General features: G+C 34.5%; 1 protein-coding gene across 1 annotated transcript in view; it reads right to left on the minus strand.

Annotated features, from left to right (window-relative positions):
- The window catches only part of LOC135206038 (uncharacterized), a 332,904-nt gene that overhangs the window by 136,544 nt on the left and 173,860 nt on the right, over positions 1–22,500 (minus strand). Inside the window, exon 3 of the mRNA XM_064237214.1 lies at positions 13,092–13,233. Coding sequence (XP_064093284.1) covers positions 13,092–13,233 — 142 coding nt within the window. The remainder of the gene's footprint in view (positions 1–13,091; positions 13,234–22,500) is intronic.

The following is a 22,500-nucleotide window of genomic DNA, read 5'->3' on the forward strand; positions in this document are numbered from 1 at the left end:
TATAAAGTAAACCCCTAACAATTTTTCTTTTTAATGTAAGCCTCTTTCTTCATTAAAAAAAACATATCTTATTTTCAATTCACTAAAGCTTTCTAGTTTTAAAACGTTATTCGGACCTGCCTCGTTTTGAAACGTTAAACATTTTCCAATTCTGTTTTCGTGTCTCGTTTATTTCTGAATTACATTTTCACCCTTTTTTTTGACATAGGAGTTTTAAGCCTCTTACATTTACGAGATTAAGCCTGAGATACTTCTCCTCTTTCATATTGTACCTCTTCATGTCATTTTGTCTATTTACTACATTTTTATTATTATTTTCATTTTCATTTTCAATGAGTGAGATCTCTTCTTTCTGTATTTCCTTTCACCTCCTTCTTTCAAATTCTTTGGAAGCTCGGTTTCATATTGTACCCCTTCATGTCATTTTGTCTATTTACTACAGACAAAACCACTTCTCTGTATTTCCTGTACACCTTCCGCTTATAATCTTTCAAATTCTTTGGACGGTCGGGTTCCAAGTCATGGCCCCTGTACTGCGACTTGTTTTATCTGAGTAGGGGGCGGACTTCTGAATAATAATAAGAATAAATGAACCCAGGAAGGGTTCGAAAGTTTTTGTAAGGGTTTTAAAAATTATACACGAATCGCAACATTGTCTTTATTATTGGGACCCTTAGAAACATATATATACTCCGCGATAGAGTTTTTCCCAGTATTAGTATTATTTATGATGAAATTCAACCTACGTCGAATAATAATAAAATAATAATACTAATAATAGTGGGATTCAACCCTACGTCAGCGCTGGCCGTAACTCAGAGTCGTTACATACCTGAATGCGCTGCTTATCGGGACGCCAAAGCCTAAAGGCATTAATAATGGAAAAGGTTCATTAATACTTTCAAATGCACCGGCATCAGCAATTTGCGCAGCCTGCACAATCCCTAAATTCAGTCCCCAGCGTTTGACAATTTGCTTAATCGCGTCGAACAAAAAAGAAAAAAAAAAAGATGCATTTTTATTTAAATCGCATGAAATCTCTCCTCTCTCTCTCCTCTCTCTCTCCTTCATTCTCCACGCAATAACATCAGTCATTGTAGTTGTATAAAAACTCTCTCTCTCTCTCTCGCTCTTCTCCTCTCTCTCTCTCTCTCTCTCTCTCTGTGTGCCTAATTTCGCCGCTTTCCCGAAGCTCCGCGTTTCCCGTTTAATCCTCAATAGGCTTACATTTGACAACTAATTCTCTTCCCCCCCCCCCCCCCCCCCCCCCCCCCCCACCTGTTATTCTGCATTTCGCGACGCACATTTGTCGAATGCGGCTCTCTGGTTATGAAAGGAAGGAACAGAGATTTTTTTTTTTTTTTTTTTTTATTTCGCACTGGAATCGACAATAGAATGTTGTTTTTTTAAAATGAAGTGCAGCCAAAACAACAAAACAACAAACACACAACAACAACAACAAACAATAAAATGCTTCATCGCCGAAGTGTTCGCAGGTGCGAGTGTTTGTCGTTATCACTTGAGGCAAATCGTGTATTCTCTTTTTTCCGCCATTTCATATGGCCAGCTAAAACAAACACGCACGCAAGCAGCACCACACGCGCATATGTATGTATGTTGTATTACATATATATAGATCATATATATTATTATATATATATATAGATATATATATTGTGTGGTTGGGTGGGTGTGTGTGTGTGGGTGAGGTGTGTGTGGGTATAAATATATATATGTATAAATATATAGATATATTATATATACGATATAAGTATATATATATATATGTATATTATAATATATTATAAGTGGGTGTGTTTATGTGTGTAGGAGTATATATATATAATAGATATATAGATAGATATATATATATATAGATATATATATTACAGATAGATAGACATATATGTATATATATATAGTAGATATAATATATATAATCGATATTATATATAATGTCTAAATATATATGTTATAGATATATAACATACCCATGTGTGTATGATTATACCATTATATATAATAGATATATATATATATATATATATATATATATTAATATAATATTAGTTATATAGCGTAACCAGTAGAGAAAGGGAAAATCAGAGCAAGGTTCCACACATGGTGTGGCAGAATCCTTGACATAGTTAACAGAAACAGGACAAAACAAAAAAAATTGAGACAATATCTTGTTCAGCTCGAAATGATTAAACGAAAGACAGACAAAGTTCAAAAGAGGAGAAGACCAATAAGAAAATGCGTTAGGAAAGAATAACAGCTTGAAAAAATATAAATGGGAATGCTGACGTAAAGCGGAGAAGATGACTGCACGTGCGAGCAAGAGAGAGGAGAGAGGAGAGAGAGAGAATTGGCTGACCATTCTCACAGCAAGCGTCTGGTAATGTCTCCACACAAACAACAACCAAAAATAAAAATAAAACATTATACGTTAGCATACATTTCCTTAGACCCTCTAAACTGATGCGTGTTATATCAAAGCTGTTAAATTTTTCACTTCAGTAGTCTTAGCGTTTGCCCCGTCTTATCTGGGGGAGGGGGGTGGTTGGGGTGGATGCACCATGAAAATGAAGGGGAAGGGGTGGGGACGGGAGAGGGTGGGAGGGGGAGGGGGTGGTCAGAGGGACAGAATCATTCCTGTAAGGAAAAAGAGGGAAAAAGATAATTTTTACAGATTCACATCCTACCAAAGCGATTTGGGATCTCTCTCTCTCTCTCTCTCTCTCTCTCTCTTTCTCTCTCACTCTCCTCTTAGATAAATGTATCTCAGTAACATTTCGCAAATTATTAAACGTTTTAAACAACGTTGTAACGCCCAACTTTCTGGTGCAAAATTAGTAATTTAAAAAAAATGTACTTGATGGCCCTTAAAGCAATGATTATTATTTACATCATGAAAACTCTCTCTCTCTCTCTCTCTCTCTCTCTCCTCTCCTCTCTCTCTCTCTTCTCTGGCCTTCTCTTACTTCGTGTCTCTGCTTCTTACTTCTTTTCTTTCTCAATAGATTATTCCTCTAGAAAAAGCATAATCAGAAAAAATTACTGGTAATTAATTTCCGTGCCTTTGATATCACTGTCACCCGGAACATCCCTCGAAAGAATATATGGCAAGTGTTAAAAAAATGATAATAAAGAAGAAACGTTCTGGGGAATCGCAACTTGGAAAAATACTCCCTAATTATGATGACGCGTGTAAAGAGTGCCGTCTTATATTATAAGACAAATGTAAAAAAAAAAAACAAAAAAGGGAATATGAGGCAAAAAAAAAAAAAAAAACACATGAAACATCAGTGAGAGCAGTTTCAACGATAATGGTTCCTGAGTTTTTTTTTTTTTTTTTTTTTTTTTTTTTAGGTGTAATGAATATCATATGCCCGTGAAAGGGCTGGCAGAAGGAAATTAGCTTTTTTTTTTTTTTAAGTTTCATAAGTTAAGTTTTTTCTTTATTTATGAAATGGTCATCACGCTTTTATATTGGTGTCTGTTAAACCTTTATTTGTTGTGTTATGTACGTGGGCTTCTATTTTTGTTTCTGTTTATTAATTTTTTCATTTCAATTTTGCTGTTGAAATTTTAACTTGTCTGTGTGCCTTTAGTGAAGCTGAAAGTTATTCACAAAAATAAGAGAATGTTGCGTGTAAGACTTTTTAGAAAATTCTGTTTGACTAGAATCAATTTTTCCTCTCTTTTAGTTGATTTGAGTTTACGTAGAAGGTCATTTAATTCTCTAATTCCAGGTCAGCTGCTTCCCTTGACCTGAGTATCACAAACCCCATCAAATAATATCTATAAGACTTTTTTTTTATTTCTGTTCAACTAAATTATCACCTAAGTACCACAAACCCCATCAAAAAATATCTATAAGAATTTTTTTTAAATTCCTATTCAACTAAAATAATTTTTTCTGTTACAGCTGATTAGAGCTTACATATCAGGTCCTTTAAATATCCCATTCCAGGTCAGCTGCTTTCCTTGACCTGAACATTACGAAACCCATAAAAAAAAGGTGTTTTTGTGAACTAACATACAAAATCAGGGCAAAGGAATTTCACCTGTTTTCAAGAAACTATTTCATAATGCTAACCAACCTCTTAAAGGGTAACTTTGTGTATCTTACGCTGCATATATTTTCGGTCAAGACGTCCTTATCCGCCCCCTCCTCCTCCCCCCACCCCTTAGGGGATGCCGACGCGGAATATTTCTGGCGCTCCACCGAAAGGAATTCGGCTGTATGTGATAATATTTTCATTTTTTCCTTGATTTTATGTTTTCCTTCCACGTGAAGTCGTAAATCAAGGGGCGTGGTTGTGTCCTTTTTACACATGTCTGATGTACAGTCTGAAATCACGCTCTCTCTCTCTCTCTCTCTCTCTCTCTCTCTCTCTCTCTCTCTCTCTCTCTCTCCTAATCCTTAGCAAGATTTCCTCTTCTTCGGTTATATTGCCCTGAAAATTTATTATGATCTCAAGGTATTTGACGTCGAACTTATTATGATTTAACGGTATTTGACGTAGAACTGATTATGGTTAAATGGCATTTGAGGTAGAAGTGATTATGATTAATGGCACTGCCTTTGAAAGTGATTATGATTTAATGATAATGGACTCAGATTTGATTACGATTTAATGATATCGCCCTGGAAAGGGACTATAATTGAATGTTATTCAATTTAGATTTAACGTAATTGTGAGGTAATGACATTTAACCTGGAATTAAATCGCTATTTAATGACATTTAACTTAGAATTAAATCGCGATTTAATGACATTTAACTTGGAATCAAATCAAGATTTAATGACATTTAACTTGGAATCAAATCAAGGTTTAATGACATTTAACTTTGAATTAAATCGCGATTTAATGACATTTACCTTAGAATTAAATCGCAATTTAATGACATTTAACTTAGAATTAAATCGCGATTTAATGACATTTAACTTGGAATCAAATCTCGATTTAATGACATTCAACTCAGAATTAAATCTCGATTTAATGACATTTAACTTAGAATTAAATCGCGATTTAATGACATTTAACTTAGAATTAAATCTCGATTTAATGACTTAACTTAGAATTAAATCTCGATTTAATGACATTCAACTCAGAATTAAATCTCGATTTAATGACACTTAACTTAGGATGAAATTTCGGCTTAATAACATTTAACTTAGTAGGATGTGATAACAAAGCTTATGAATTCATGACTCGTTGACATTTGACTCAAAAGAAAGCATGATTTAATGACATTTCGACTGAGAGGTGATAAGAAGTGATTACGATCTTAATCGTCTTCGAAGTGAAGCACATCAAGACATGATCCTATGGATTTTGAGTTAATTACTCAATCTTTAAGTCCTTCTTAGAACTAAGAATGCTCTTAGATTGTGTACCAGAGAGAGAGAGAGAGAGAGAGAGAGAGAGAAATAATTCCTATACTCCAGCCCACACCAAAACTGATTTCGCTTCCAGCTGTTTGATTGAGTCAATTCTTCCTTCCTTTGCTATGTTATATATATATATACATATATATATATATATATATATATAATATATATATTTATATTAATATATATATCTGGGTTTAAACAAAGTAAAGGAATAAGAATTCACTCAAACAGCTGATGAAGGGGGACAAATATATTATATTTTTGTGTAGAACGCAGCGACTCGGAAAGATTCCTTTAAACATAAACCTATATTTTGCACCCTGCTTTGAAAATCGAACGCTTTTTAATATTCCTTGAAATACAAGCTAAGTGACTACTGAAATAATCCTGGCTTTGCTAATGAGGGCTGATCTTCTTAATGTTTAGCCTGTTTTAGCCTTTTACAGCCGCACTCCCAATTCTAATTCAGTCGACTGAAAAGCCAACCTTCTCCTCTCTCTCTCTCTCTCTCTCCTCTCTCCTCTCTCTTCTCTATATATATATATATATATTATATATATATATATATATATATATTATATATATATATATATATATACATAAAATATATCATATTATAAATACATTATAAATTTATGGCAACCTTGACAGTATGCCACATGTTGATCCCACACTCAGCTGTGATGATATTAACCGAGCCTGGTCGAAAATGATGGACCTTATATGACCTTACTACCCTCCGAGGCCTCCCACTCCAAATCAATCAGTCCGGTACGACGGTGGGGCACAGATCGCTGAATCAGTATACTATTCGAGCAGAAAAGAAACCAAGTTTCTAATAAACTGCCAATTGGACCTCTCTCTCTCTCTCTTCTCTCTCTCTCTCTCTCTCTCTCTCCTCTCACTTGAATAAACTCACCCACTCTCTCCTCTCTCTCTCTCTCTCTCTCTCTCTTTCTCCGCTGATAGCCCGAATTTGTCGTGATCTAGCACTTTTACGTGGCGTCGTCTTATATACTCTCTCTCTCTTTCTCTCTCTCTCTCTCTCTACTCTCTCTCTCTTCCTCTCTCCTCTCATCTTGAAAAAAACTCACCCTCTCCTCTCTCTCTCTGTCATCTTGAACACAACACCCCCTTCTCTCTCTCTCTCCATCTTGACCAACTCCCCTCATCCTCGCTCTCATCTCTCTCTTCTCTCTCTCTCTATCCTCTCCATCTTAACACCCACTCCATTTTTATTTGATTGACTCCTTTCACTCCTTCCTATTCTCAGTCTATCGTTTCGATTCGCCGCCTCAGCCCTTTCCCCAACCCCTACCCCCACCCCCACCCCCACCCCCATCCCCGCCTTAGCCTACGCTCGTAAATACCGCGGGCTCATCCGGTTTATGAAGCGTTAAATAAAAACTTCCCAAGTCTCCACTTTCTCTCTTTTTCGTGTTCTGAACAGCTAAGCTTCCATTCCCTGCCTGTCAGTCATCCCTTCGCCAATTTCCATGGAGTGCTATCGGATCAATTTTAAATCCGCTTCACCAATTAGGATTTCCCTCCTCTCTCTCTTTCTCTCTCTCCTACTCTCTCTATCATCTCTATCTCTCTCTCTCTCTGATGAATTAATGCTATTTTGTAGACAGAAAAGTAGTCATTCTATCGCAAAGCCACTTGCATATATTAAGACAAAGTGTAGATTACAGGCAAGAATTTAGAGGAGCCAAAATTAGGCATATATTACCCCTTACTTTCAAAAAGTGGATCAAGACTAGAGGCAAGTAATTATAGGCCTGTGAGTCTAACATCACATATTATGAAAAGTTAGAAAGGGTAATGAAGAAAAAATATTATGAAAATTTAATAAAAAATAATTGGTTTAATAAAGGACAACATGGTTTCGTACCCCGAGAAAAAGTACACAAACCCAACGTGAGTCCACCGTGAGAACATATTCCCCAAAATATGAAAAGCGGAAATGAAAAAGATGTGGTTTATTTAGACTTTGCAAAAAGCTTTTGATAAAGTAGAACCATTAATTATTAGCGAAGAAAAGGGAAAATAGAAAAACACATATCGTGGATTAAAGTAGGAAGAGGTTAAAAGGAATTTTTACACAAAAGAAAACAGATAGTATTGCAAACGAGAGAAAATCGGATGAAGTCAAGGTAATATCCGGTTTCAGCAAAGGTCCGGTGGAGCTGCAATACTGTTTGTTATGTATGATGTGAAGACATAGTACAATAATGTGAAGGATCGGTAGTGAGTAGTTTCGCAGATGACACAAGAATAAGTAGAGAAATATTACTTGTGATGAAGATAGGACGCTCTACAAAGAGACCTTAACAAAGTATAGATTGGGCCAGAGGTAAATAGGATGGTTTAACTCTGATAAATTTGAATCAATAAATTATGGGAGACAGAGAAAGAAAGCTATATGCATATACGGGACCTAATTAATAAGACCATCACAAAGAAGGAAGCAGTAAAGGACCTGGTGTGATGAGAATAGGAAACATGTTATGCCAATGATTCAAATATGCAACATCTGTTGGCAAAGTAAGCAAAAAAATGGGAATGTGTTACGGCACTTCAAAAAAGAAAAGCGGAACACATGATTATGCTTTATAAAACATATGTTCGTAGTCACTTGGAATATGCAATATGAATATGGTACCACACTATCAAGGATATTGCACAAATAGGAGTGACAAAGGTCCTTTACAGCATGAGAATAGAAGAAGTAAAGGACCTAGGACTAATGGGAAAGAATACAATCTGAAAATCTATATAGTCTAGAAAGGAGAAGAGAACGCTACATGATAATTCAGCATGGAAACCAGATAGAAGGAATAGCAGAAAAATACATGGAAACTAAACATATCAGAAAGAGCAAGCCAGAGGTAGAATTAATCGTAGCCCAAAACTATACCAGGAAAAATAAGGAAAGCACCACAGGACATGAATCCACTACGCACCAGCACTCGATAATGCAGGCGTCTATTCCAATGCGTTGCCAGCTCATCTGAGGAATTATACAGGAGTGAGCGTAGAGGTGTTAAGAATAAGCTCGACAATATCTAAACGGCATCCCAGACCATCCAAGATTTGAAGATGCAAAAAATATACCGGAAGAAAGAGTACTAAGCAACTCTCTGGTAGACATTAGAGGGCCTCACACTGGAGGGACCTGGGGCAAACCCGAACAAGATGTAAGGTAAGGTAAGGTAAGCGTCTCTTACCTAGTTACCTACCTACCTACCTAACCTCCTCGTCTTTACTTCTCCCTTTTTGAAAACCATCCCCCATTCTCTCTCTCTCTCTCTCTCTCTCTCTCTCTCTCTCTCTCTCTCTCTCTCTCTCTCTCTCTCATTTTTCTCGGGTATAACTAATCGATTATCTTCTACACGTATAGAAAGTTTTATTCCTCGTCGCTTTTTAAAATTAAGTCTGCCCTTCCCCCTTCAACCAGAGCATAAACTTCAGGATGTTTTATTTTGACTTAAGGGAACAGGCCACACCTCACGAGTGGTGTAGCTCTGCCAAAGGTATCGAGAATTTACTACTCCCAGACACGGAGATGACCAGTCTGGGAAACGTGTAGCAATAATATCTCGAAGGGGGCGTGGCCTGTGTCTTAGCTTAGGATAGAATGAGTTCTGTTATTCTCTCTTGACTTTTCTTTCGATTTGCTGAAGCTGGCACGTAACTCACAATGGAATTTTAGCTTGATTTTTTATTTTATTATTTTTTACCGTTTTTGAAACAAAGTGGCACTTGTGACTCCGTTACGTTATTATAAACTTTTTCCCACTATTTCAAAACCAAATAGCACTTGTAACTCTATTATTATATTACAAATGCATTATTTTTATCTTTTACACCTTACATCTTCAGACTTTTACACCTTGCATCTTTCAGACTACATGCACACAGTATTTTGCAAAACGTTTATTTTATATGTACACGTTTCGATTCCTCGTATTTTTTTTTTTTTTTTTTTTGCAAAATGTTTATTTTATTCTGACATATTTCACGTTCGCTTTGCCAAGTATACCCAGAAGTGATTAACATTCCTCAGTAATCCTGACCAATCGCTGGCGTCTATCCCATTTTTTGCGGATGTTATTTTCGGGTTCTTATTTTCGGGTTCTTATTTTCGGGTTCTTGGCAACCCCGGAGGTCAAAATATTTTCGGGGTAACAGGAAGTGCTCTCATACCAGTTTTTACGATGTTAAGCAACATCAACCACGGGGGTTGCTTAGCCATCCCGTAGGTTAAGTAGGATTACTGTCGTTAAATGCTTTGCAGAAGTCTGATACCATTCTGCTCTCTCTCGCTCTCTCTCTCTCTCTCCTCTCTCTCTCTCTCTCCTTCCTCTCCTCTCCTCTATAATAGATATATATATATATTATATATATATATAGATATATATATATATAATATAGCTTGATGATAAATAAACAGTGCCAAGACCAGGATGGAACATTATTTATCATCAAGCTAAGATTTCCAAGTAGCCGCCAATTACGAGACTATATATAAATATATATTATATATATATATAAATATCATATATTATATCTTATATATTGGAGACTATAGATAATTTATACACGTAGAAATATATATACATATGAGATTAATATGTTATACACACAACACACAAAATAATATATATATATATGTATATATATATAGATATATATTATATATATAGAAGAATAGATATATATATATATTATATATATATAGATATATGAGAGAGAGAGAGAGAGAGAGAGAGAGAGAGAGAAGACTTATTTGTGCCATGTTCGTCACTTACCTTCGTTGTTATAAAATGTTTACTTCAAACCCAGAGTAATGAGCAACCCTCTCTCTCTCTATCCTCTCTCTCTCTCTCTCGCTCTCTCCATGTATTGATCCTGATTCGTGTTTTGAAAAGCGTTTGTCCTCCTGAAGAAACCATTACTGAGATGTTGGTGGTAGCAGCCAGTGATATATCGGGCCCGGTGATATATTGTTAGCGTTGTTGGGTAATGTGATTAACATAAAGGTATGTGTTTTTACGATTGATGTCAGATTCATTATTTTTTGGATTTTGGTTTAGTATTCTGCAAAGAGAAATGGGTGCATGTTGTCAATAACACACATATATTATATGATTATATGTGTATAACATGTATACCTACAATACATCTATATAATAATATATATATGATATAATATATAAGATATATAGTATATATACACACACGCATACTAGCGTACACAAAAAAGATCTAGTGGTCTACGTCCGATTCTCTCCTACTCGCTCTCTCTCTCTCTCTCTCTCTCTCTCTCTCATTTGTATTCAATAATATCATTCCCTGGAAGGTCTACATAAACAGAAATCCCTAATGACTGTTTATTAACGATCGGCTAATTATGTCAGCCTCCGGTTTGTCTGATGGTCATATGAAAAAGATGTCAGATTTAGAAACTAATGATCAGTCGACATACGTTTACAGGGCTCGTTTAAATCAGGTACAGGCGAGAGTTTTTTCTTTGATTTCGGATGCATAACGAACAGGATAGTATTATGTGAGTGGCAGTTGATACGTTAAGTCCCGAGATGCGCTTTAATGACTGGTATGTGAATGCATAAAACTTATTCATTTAATTTTTCGTAGTTTATTAGCATCACATTATTTTCACAGGTGCTGTCTGTCATGTTTCAGATTTCTTCACCATAAGGTGATCGTTTATCGTCTATATTTTATAGCCTATGATATCCCGTAGTTTTATAGATTCTATAATATCACGTAAAATTGATATTTCTTTTTATGAGTTTAGGGGAATCATGTGTTCCTTCTGTAGTGTTCTTTTTGTTGAAGTATCTCTTTTTAAATCAAACTTATTTTCATAAATATCACGTAAAATTGATATTTCTTTTATATGAGTTTAGAGGAATCATGTGCTCCTTCTGTAGCGTTAATTTTGTTGAAGTATCTCTTTGTAAATTAAACTTATTTTTATAAATAATCCCATACAGAAACGTACGCATCCATAGCTTGCATTCCGTCATGCGGTTCCAAATGTAAACAGTGGATTTGCATGCTCCAGCACACACCTAAGAGAAAGATAAACATTGACAGGTGGTCAATAAAGAACCCCTCAAGAACTCCCCCTTGGGAAGTCCAGCGCCTCTCCCAAAATAAACGTCTGGTTTTCCACCCTTTCTCTTGTCGTCAGATCTCCGAGTTAGACATCCCTAAATGGACACACACACACACACACACACACACACTCACTCACACACGAGTCATCTGTCCTCAAATCCACCAGGACCCTCAGATGTCTCAGCCTGTGGATGTCCACTTGAATAGCCACTTGGCTATCCACCTCATAGCCAGGATCAACAAGCTCCTTTTGCCCAAATCCAGATCCCCTTCCAAAATCCGGACTGGCCGAGAGGCGGTTTACCTCTCTCTCTCTCTCTCTCTCTCTCTCTCTCTCTCTCTCTCTCTCTCTCTGGTGGGATTTGGGAAAGGAATCTCACCCAGGGATGATTTTTTTTATGGCACTTGATTCGTCTTCTTGAATGTTATGCGGTTTTGGGAGAGAGAGAGGGAGAGAGAAAGAGAGAGAGGAGGGATTTCTCCTTGGAGATATGTTTCTCCTTATTCAGAAACTAAAGGATTGAGCGTTTTATTTATCTATTTTATTTTATTCTATATTATTTTGTCTTATTCATGTATTTATTTTTGGGGAATGCGAAGGGCTTCAGGAGTTGTAAAAGGTTGCTTGGCTCTCCAGCCTGCATATGCGTACATCCTTGCTTTACACACACACACACACACACACACAAACATATATATAATATATATATATATATATATATATATATATATATATATACATATATATATATATATAACCCCACTTGTTAGCCGAATCGATAACATCACTGACGTCCTGATTTTTTCTCTGCTCTGTCCGCTGGGCGGTGGTTCGAACCCACGAGAGGACGAAATTATTATCGACTAAAAAAAAAAAATTCCCCTTCGGTTTACATATATGAAAATTAGATATTAAAGGAACATTCGTTTAGCTTGAAATAATATATATATATATATAATATATATATATATATATATATATATATATAATATATAATATATATATATAGAAAAACAAAGTTACAGCCAGAGGGAAAATTGAAACACTGGAGATGCTAAGTACTTTCGTCTTATTACCAATACATGGCCATAGCAACTTTGTTTGTATAATCACGTTTTTTTTTTATTTCTTCTTGATTTGAAATCAAACATATACATATATATATATATATATATATATATATATATATATATATATATATATATATATATATATACATATATATATAAAATTGTGTGTGTGTGTGTAAAATGATAAATAGACTTCATTAATGTTCGTGCGTATTATAAAAAAATATAAAATAAAAATAAACTGTATTTTTACTTAAATAAAATCTTGATAAAAATATCTACTATGATTGATACTAACAATACTTCAGTCCATCATCAAACAATATATCTGATGATGATTCTACCGACTATGATAATGTTTAAATAGAGAACATAATAGTAATGACAGAAAAGAAGAAATAGGGGTTTTTAAAAACATGGGTATAAACAGCACATGCAAAATACGCAAAGCTCATCCGCAACTTACTGAGGACCGTCATGGGTGCGGAATCCGCCTCCGTGCGGAAGCTCGGGTGTTCGGCGATGACTTCGCACCTGTAGACGCCAGAGGCCGACACCGTCAGGCGGCTGAGGGAGAGGGTCACGCGGGCGTCGTTTCTGAACAGCTCCTGCAAAGTTGGGTGCGGGTGGGGTTGGGGGCGGGGAAGAGAAAGAAACTTTAAATGTGGTTTCTGCTTTTGTCCTTTTTATTTATTTATTTTTTTTTTTACTTTTTTTTTGTGTGTAACTCGAAGAAAGGAACAAAAACAAGATTAAATGTGGTTTCTTTCTGCTTTTTGTCCTTTTTGATTTTTATTTTTTTTATTTTTTTTTTTTAACTTTTTTTTTGTGTACTCGAACGAAAGGAACAAAAACAAGATTAAATGTGGTTTCTACTTTTGTCTTTTTTATTTTTTTCTTACTTTTTTTTGTAACTCGAAGAATTGAACAAAAATTAGATTAAATTAGGTTTGTGCTTTTGTATTATTTATTTATTTATTTATCTATTTATTTATTTTTTACTTTTTTCGTGGAACTCGAAGAAAGAAAAGATAATGTTTTCTCATTTGGTTTTTTGTGTGTTTTTTAACTTTTATTTTTTCATCATAACTCTTAATTGAAAAAAAGTTTAATTGTGGTTTCTGCTTTTTTTTTTACTTTTTCTTGTAACTCGAAGATAGATAAAAGATGAGAGTTTAAATGTATTTTTTACTTTTGATTCTGTGTATGTGTGTTTTTTCTTACTTTTACCAGATTTTTGAAATTTGGAGGAATGGAAATTCAGTAAATATATTTTTTGTCAATTTTGATTTTATTTTATCTTATTTTTTTGCGAAACTCGAACAATTCTATGTTGTGTTGGGAGAATTTCTGAGAGTAAAAAGAAAGCAGAATTTTTGTATATATAATTTTCCTTTTGTTTTCGTTTGCTGCAAAGAATAATTATTTTTATGGGAACCAAATTGTGTAAAATTTAGTTGTTTTATTATTTATTATTATTTTATTATTATTATTATTATTATTATTATTATTATTATTATTATTTATTATTATTATTATTATTATGAAAAAGCATTTATACAGTTTCTCTGCCATATTTTACTGATATTTTTCGACTGTTGTGAACTCTTAAGATTTAACCGGTTTGCTTAGCCCAGAGTAAAACCTTCACTTTATGAATGGGAATCCTGGATTCTTGTGTTAATTAGATCATTCAATTTTCTTATTTTTTTTCCTTTGAAGAGAAGTTTTGCTATTATCTCATTTAGAAAGATTCACGGTTTTCCTACCGACACAAAACAGTGATTTGGAAGCCCCCATCTGTCTAAGTTACATCACTTTGAAACACGAAGTTCTTTTGGAAAAGGCATACACAGCTTTCCTACCGAGACAAAACAGTGATTTGGGAACCCTTATCTGTCTAAGTTACATCACTTTGAAACACGCAGTTTTTATCATCTATAGAAATACCATCATAAGTTAACAGTTTTCCAAGATGAAATCTTCTTTATCAGTAAACTAATCTGTCGACACAAATGAAGTCCTTGCATTCATTTATTCATATATACGTTCTTTTGCCATTTTTTTTATTCAATTCGGAATGTCCCCTACTTTCTAAAAGACCGTGAAACTAAATTTCAAATCTGTGACGAAAACTCGAAGACCAACTGGAGGAGGAGGAGGAGGAGGAGGAGGTGGTGATAGCAACAAAGATAGTGGTTGTTAATGACGATACTGCTAAAGACAGCAGTATAGATGTCGATATGGTAGCAATAAAAGTAGCAGTAGTAATGGTAGTAGTGAGTAGCTGTGGTACTGGAGTTAGCAGTAATGAGAAAACGAGAAATGGCAGAAAAGCAAAGAGAAGGGGAAGTAATAAATAATGAGCAGGAGGAGGAGGAGGAGGAGGAGGTCAAGAAAGAGCCCAAAGAAGAATTAAATTGGGAGTGGAAGAGATTCGGGCCGGAGAGCAGGTTTGTAGCATCCCAGTGGGAGAGCATCAATTGAGGGATGCAAAGGCGCTGACTGACTTTAAGCCGTGTCGTCGGAAGAGACCTGTCAAGGGTCGAGTGCCCCTGACCGTGGAAGAGGGAGTGAGAGAGAGAGAGAGAGAGAGAGAGAGAGAGAGAGAGAGAGACTCTGAAGGTAAATGTGACCGAAACGCTTCTCGAAAGACAGGGAGCGATAGAGGGAGGGGAGGAGGAGAGAGAAGAGAGAGAGAGAGAGAGAGAGAGAGACTAAAGGTAAATGTGACCGTGGCACTTCCTAACGAGAACTTGGAAGAGGAGAAGGAGAGGAGAGAGAGAGAGAGAAGAGAGAGAGAAGAGAGAGACCTTCCCTTACAGAACCTTAACAGTTCGTTCGGGGCGCCTCACACTGAGAGAGAGAGAGAGAGAGAAAGAGAGACGACTGATTTCTAACGTTTTCTAATTGGTATTTATGGTTCTTTAATGAAATTTCCTTGACGTTGGCTCCTCGGATGTGGAGGAAAAAAAAAGAGGGGCGGGGTGGGTGGGTAGGTGGGAGGGGGAGGGGGAGGGGGAGAGTGCCAAGTGGCCCTCTAAAGGAGGATTCTTCTTCCAAGACCAGGTTCCGCCCTTTAGGAAACCTCATTGTTCTTCCGACGCAGTCTATCTCCATCTTTATCTTTATCTACGTTTCCTTGTCTTGCTTGATTTACTTTTTGGCTTTTTTTCTTATGGTGTGTCATCATCCAAAATGAAAGTCATTTTTATTTATTTATTTATTATTTATTTATTTATTTATTTATTTATTTATTTATTTATTTATTTATTTATTGATCTATTTTTAGTATTTCAGCTTCAGCTTTCGCAAATATTTACCGCGAATAATTGTTTTCACACTTTCAATTACACTTTCACTGAAAATAATGAAACTGCAGAATTTCCCTTCCGTTAATTAATTCTCTCTCTCTCTCTCTCTCTCTCTCTCTCTCTCTCTCTCTCTCTCTCTCTCTCTCTCTCTCTCTTTTCTATCCCAAATATTTGCGATGTTCGACGACATCAATTCTCGTGTTTAACTTCGCACCGGAAGCCAAATGACCTCGTGTGACCTCTGAAATGACCCCGTGTGACCTCTGCATCTTTTTACGAGTCTCTGTAAGTTTATTTAGTGTTTACCGTTTGCAAATAACAGATATTAGAATCTCTTAAAATAAACTGCTCTGTTTATTATATATTTGCAAAATCTCCCGTTGGGATGAAATTTTACGTATTCCGTAATTGTTGTATGTTGGGTGTATTAAAAAAAAAAGTATAAAAAAGATTAAGATTTGAGCAGTTACTGTAATTGAAGATGCGAGATAGGGCGATTGAATTTAGGGTAGTCAGCAAAAACATCTACGGTAGTGAATTCATTCGTGTATTTGAAATAAGATGCTAAAATGAACCTTGGTAGTTAATTTATATAATATATATATATATATATATATATATATAATATTATAATATATATATATAATATATATATATATAGTAGTATATAATTATAATATTTATAGTTTTAAATATATATATATATATATATATATATATATATATATATATATATATATATATATGTATATATATTTATATATATATATATATATATATATTTATATATATATATATATATATATATATATATATATATTATATATATCAATATATATATATAAATAATATATATATATATATCAATATATATATATATATATATATATATATATATATATATATATATATATATATATATATATATATATTATATATATACATATATATATATGTGTGTGTGTGTGTGTGTGTTTGTGTGTGTGTGTGTGTGTGTGTGTGTGTAACTTGCGAAATAGCTTGTAAGGAATTTCGCAGAATATTTTAGCTAAAATAATTTGCAAACAAAACAAAAAAATTAAATATTGAGGAATGAAAAAGTAATCTTTTATTTTTATGGAAGCAAAAAATAAATAAATGAATAAACAACTTCTGAGTCATTACGACTCACATTTGCCTTTTATAAAAGGGTATAAAAATTAGCAAAGTGCTTTTATCGAGGTAAATCATCCGATAACGGAAATAATGGAACCTAGAGATGTTTTTTAAACATTTTTTGTTTAACAAAATGGACAGATTTTATATATACCAGAACCTTCTTTTGCGAGTCTTTACTCATTTAAGGTATACTGATCATATTGCGTAAACGTTAACTCCCTTCTTTCGTGCAAAAAAGTGTTATATCGTTAAGACTTTTATTTAATATATATAAAATCGTAAAATGGTAAAATAAGCAGTGGTTTTCAGTGAGCTCTGCTAGGTTTTTTCTTATCGGCAAACAATGTTCATTTTGTCTACAGACAATATTCTCCTTGTCTACAAGCAATGTCCTTGTCTACAAGCAGTGTTCTTCATGTCTACAAGCATTGTTCTCATTGTCTTCAAGCCACGTTCGTTTTTCTACAAGCAGCGCTTATCTTGTCTACAACCTATATCCATTTTTTTGCAAGCAATGCTTATCTCGTTTACAAGCAATGTCCATCTGGTCTACAAGCAATGCTCATCTTGTCTACAAGCAGCATTTATCGTGTCTACAAGCAATGTTCATTTTCCTACAAATAATATTCATCTGGTCTACCAGCAATGACCATCTTGTCTACAAGCAGTATACAGCTTTTCTACAAGCAACGTCGCTTGTCAACAGCTCTGTAGCCGGATCTGATCTAGAAGACTCTTCTGCCAAGTTATAGGGTATCAGGGTCAGCTTAGGTGTCAATGGCCAAAAAAACCTAGCTGACGAGACGGGTCACCTGTTTAGGTGGATAGGAGTCTCTCTCTCTCTCTCTCTCTCTCTCTCTCTCTCTCTCTCTCTCTCTGTCTGTATGTGTGTGTATGTTTGCATTTACGTATTCGCGTAGATACGAAAAATATTTCTCTATAGCTCTATGTTTGCACGTATATTGATACGAAAGGACATTCTTGATGCGTTCAGGTCAGGCCATCTATCTGGGTTGACTTAAACACATTGATGTTTAAACACATTCGTGTTTACCGTTGCAGATTATGTGTACGCCTGGCATATATAGGTTTGCGAATGAGGTCATCCGAAAAATAAGTTTTTAAAATCTGGCCCCAATCGCTGTTTGTATTATTTTTTTTTTTTTCAACTTCCCGAAAAAACACATTCGTGGAAATGTTTAGTATATATATTATATATATATATATATATATATATATATATATATATATATATATATATATTATCTATATATATATATATATATATATATATATATATATATATTCCATATTCCACATTCAGTATTTCGATTTGAATGTTTCAGTGCCGTGCGTTGGATCTGCATATTTTAAGGAAATGTAGCATGAAAATAGTTTTTTATATATGAATTTATAAAATCATTTTTTTTTCTCGTTGCAAATGTGCTCCTGAATTCCGTCTGCGTCTTTTAGAGAAGCTTTTTTGTAGAAATTATTACAGACTATTTTGTTGATTCTATTCGAGACTGTTTTTGTAGAAATTATTTAGAGACTTTTATAGAATCTATTATAGACTGTTTTTTAGAATATGTTAAGAGGCTATTTTGTAGAACCTATTGAGTGACTATTTTATATATTCTATTAGAGACTATTTTGTAGATTCTGTTAGAGCCGTTTTTATAGATTCTATTAAGAGATTCTTCTGTAGAATCTTATCAAGAGAGTATTTTGTAGAAATTATTAGGGACTAATTTATAGATTCTATTAGACTATTTTTGTAGAATCTAGTAAGAGACTATTTTGTAGTCTATTAGAGACTTTTGTAGAATCTATTAGAGATTGTAGAACCTATTAAGAGACTATTTTTGTAGAATCCATTAAGAGACTATTTTGTAGATTCTATTAGAGACTATTTTTGTAGAATCTGTTGAGAGACTAATTCATTACAGTCTATTCAGAACACTATTTGAAGAGTCAATTAGTGACTATTTTTCAGAATCTGTGAAGAAACTATTTTGTAGAATCTTTTTAACGGAACGAATGGTTTATTCGCCCATTTACCTCTCTCTCTCTCTCTCTCTCTCTCTCTCTCTCTCTCTCTCTCTCTCTCTCTCTCTCTCTCTCTCTCTCTCTCTGTTTACGAACTGGGCCACTGGCTGCTCCCCACCGGTTCATTAATATGATAAATAGCCATTTTGGAGTCTGACTGAAGCTAACTTTTAATTATTTGTTCTCGTCTGGTGTTGCAAATTATTTCCGTCGTTGACGTGATATATTTAAGCGGTTCCAATTATGGTTGAATAGGATTTATGTCTCTCTCTCTCTCTCTCTCTCTCTCTCTCTCTCTCTCTCTCTCTCTCTCTCATTTAACTTTAATTCTTGAGATTCATCAAAATTCGGTTTTTTCATGTTTTCTTTGGTATATTATTCCTCTCTCTCTCTCTCTCTCTCTCTCTCTCTCTCTCTCTCTCTCTCTCTCTCTCTCTCTCTCTCTTTTATGGTTGACTCTTGAGATTTATTGAAATTTAATCCTTACGTGATTCTTTCATTTATTTATACATTATTGATTATTTTGGGCTCTCTCTCTCTCTCTCTCTCTCTCTCTCTCTCTCTCTCTCTCTCTCTCTCTCTTACATATGGCATTGTTTCCCTTGCGCCCTTTTAATAGATAATAAAACTGTGCAATTATTCACCCAAACAAATGGTAATAAATGCATTTTTAATCCGACATTTGTTGGAGCTCACGGGCGATATAAATTATATATATACCGCATTGCTGCATTTCCCGGCCTTGTATTACGTTTCCCTCTCTCTCTCTCTCTCTCTCTCTCTCTCTCTCTCTCTCTCTCTCTCTCTCACTTTGCGATTGCTTCTGTTAGTATGTCTTCTCTCAATCTAATGAGTAAATTTTAATTGTGATTTTATCCCCGACCTCTCTCTCTCTCTCTCTCTCTCTCTCTCTCTCTCTCTCTCTCTCTCTCTCTCTCTCTCAGGATTATTGCACGCTTTCACTCTAGTGAATAAATTACATTGCCATTTCTCTCTCTCTCTCTCTCTCTCCTCTCTCTCTCTCTCTCTCTCTCCTTAGCAGTTGCTTCTGTTCGTATATCTACTCACAACCTAATAAATAAATTATAATTATATTATAACCTCTCTCTCTCTCTCTCTCTCTCTCTCTCTCTCTCTCTCTCTCTCTCTCTCTCTCTCTTCTTTGCAATTGTTTCTGTAATTTCGGAATACTTCTTAAAAGTTGGATGTAATGACACTGCAGTTCTCCTCGTATGAATCCCTTTGCCTTTGCAGATGTTATTTGGAAATTTCTAAACGCTGTTCCTTGCGCACCTGCAGATCTTAGTGGTGTTGTTTAGTCTGCAAGTTTTTTTGTTTGGTGTTGTTTTTCCCCATCAAAGAAGTTAGTTGTTTTGAAGAATTTTTGTTTCGGTTAGTACTGCATACTATCTCAAGAACGGGTGTACGGATTGTGATGATTGTGTTGGCGTGGAATCCATATTATCTCTCTCTCTCTCTCTCTCTCTCTCTCTCTCTCTCTCTCTCTCTCTCTCTCTCATATGTGTTTTTTTTTCATTGTGTACGCCACTAGTATCTCAAGAACGGCTGAACGAATTTTGACGATATTTCGCCATATAATCCCCCCTCAAAAAATTTCAATGCATCAGCTCCAAGATTCTACTCAAGAGATAATAACTGTTTTTATTATGCAAAGGGATATTGCAGATATGGAGAAAATTGCAGATTCAGACACAAAATGAATAATTATGAGAAGGAAGAACAAATATTATGGAAAAGTTGGATTTTTTAATGTCAGAATTTTCTGGAAATGAAAAAAAGAACAACATACCAGAACAGGAAAGAGACATGGGAAAATCCTTATTATTACCAATATTAAGTGAAGGAGAAAAAACACACCAAACCATCATAGTGATGAATGCGCAGGGTTTAGTTACGAGTAACTCAAAAAGAAAAATAGAGTACTTAGAAGAACTAACCCAAATTGAAAAGAAAATAGATATAATGAATATAAGTGAAACCTGGTATTCCCAAGAGACTGGGAATGATGACAAAAATAAAAAGGGTTTCAAACTTATAGATCAGATAGAAAACAAAATAGGAATCAAGGGGAACCGCAATATATGGGAAAGACAAAAAACAAGGAAAAATTAGATGAGAAATATAGTAACTCAGAATGTGAACTAATAGCGTAGAATTTGAATCTGAAAAATTAATGAACATAGTAAATATATAGAACCTCCTAATACTAAAGAGTTTGACTTAATAATAGAAAAATTGGATGATATATGTAGAAATCACAAGGACTGACTATTCTCCTATCTGGAGACTTCAACTTTCCTTTCGTAGACTGGAAAGAACGAATAGGAGATTGTGGATGTACTTATCATATAAAAAAGAGAGTAATAGTAGTGCAGAAGATAAGAGGCAATTCGAAAAGCTATTAGATATGCTACTAGAATAACAACATTCAACAAATAAATCACCTGCCAACAAGAAAGGAAAATACTTTAGACCTAGTATTTGTGAACGAGATGAATTATGTTTAAAGAAATAATAGTTTATAATGCGAGTATTTCAGACCATAATGTCACAGAATTAACAGTCCATTCCAAAGCAAGTGAAAACAGAGATAAGCAAGAAATGAAAAAGTGGGAAGGATATGGAAAATACAACTTCTACAGTAAAAATAAAAATATAAAAAGGTCAGAAATAAATGAAGAATTAAACAAAGATTGGGAATACTATTTTCGTAAGTGATGACATAAAGGTAAATACGGAGATATTATATAAAATATTAGAGAAAATAGTGGATAAATATATACCGAAGAAGAAAAGTCAAACATCAGTCATGCTAAATCAAGAGACAGAAGGATCTTGTTCCAGAAAATCAGAAAGTGGAAAAAAGGTCTAGCAAAAAAAAAAAATGCATGGAAAGTTATAGAACTAAAAAGTAAGATAGAAAATGCAGAACAAAAGATTATACAATCAAAAGAAAATGAAAAACGGGACTTGGAAGAAAAAACCCTATTAAATATCAAGCAAAATCCCAAACTATTATACTCATATGCGAAGAAGATGAATAAAAGAAGAATAGAAATAGGCCCTAATGAATTGGGAGGGATTAACGAATGAAAAAAAAGGAAATTTGCAACATACTGGCAGAACGATATAAGAGAGAATTCACCCCTACGAATAGATCAATGAAGATAATGATAATGGAAGTAAGGGATGAAAATAGTGAAGATTTAGCTGACATAGATATTAATGAAGCTGATATTGTGCAGGCTATTAATGAAATTAAAAATGGAGCTGCTGCAGGGCCTGATGGAATTCCTGCTATTTTGTTAAAGAAAGTAGTTCATTCTATCGCAA

This window comes from Macrobrachium nipponense, chromosome 29, assembly GCF_015104395.2.
Source record: "Macrobrachium nipponense isolate FS-2020 chromosome 29, ASM1510439v2, whole genome shotgun sequence".
Taxonomy (NCBI): domain Eukaryota; kingdom Metazoa; phylum Arthropoda; class Malacostraca; order Decapoda; family Palaemonidae; genus Macrobrachium; species Macrobrachium nipponense.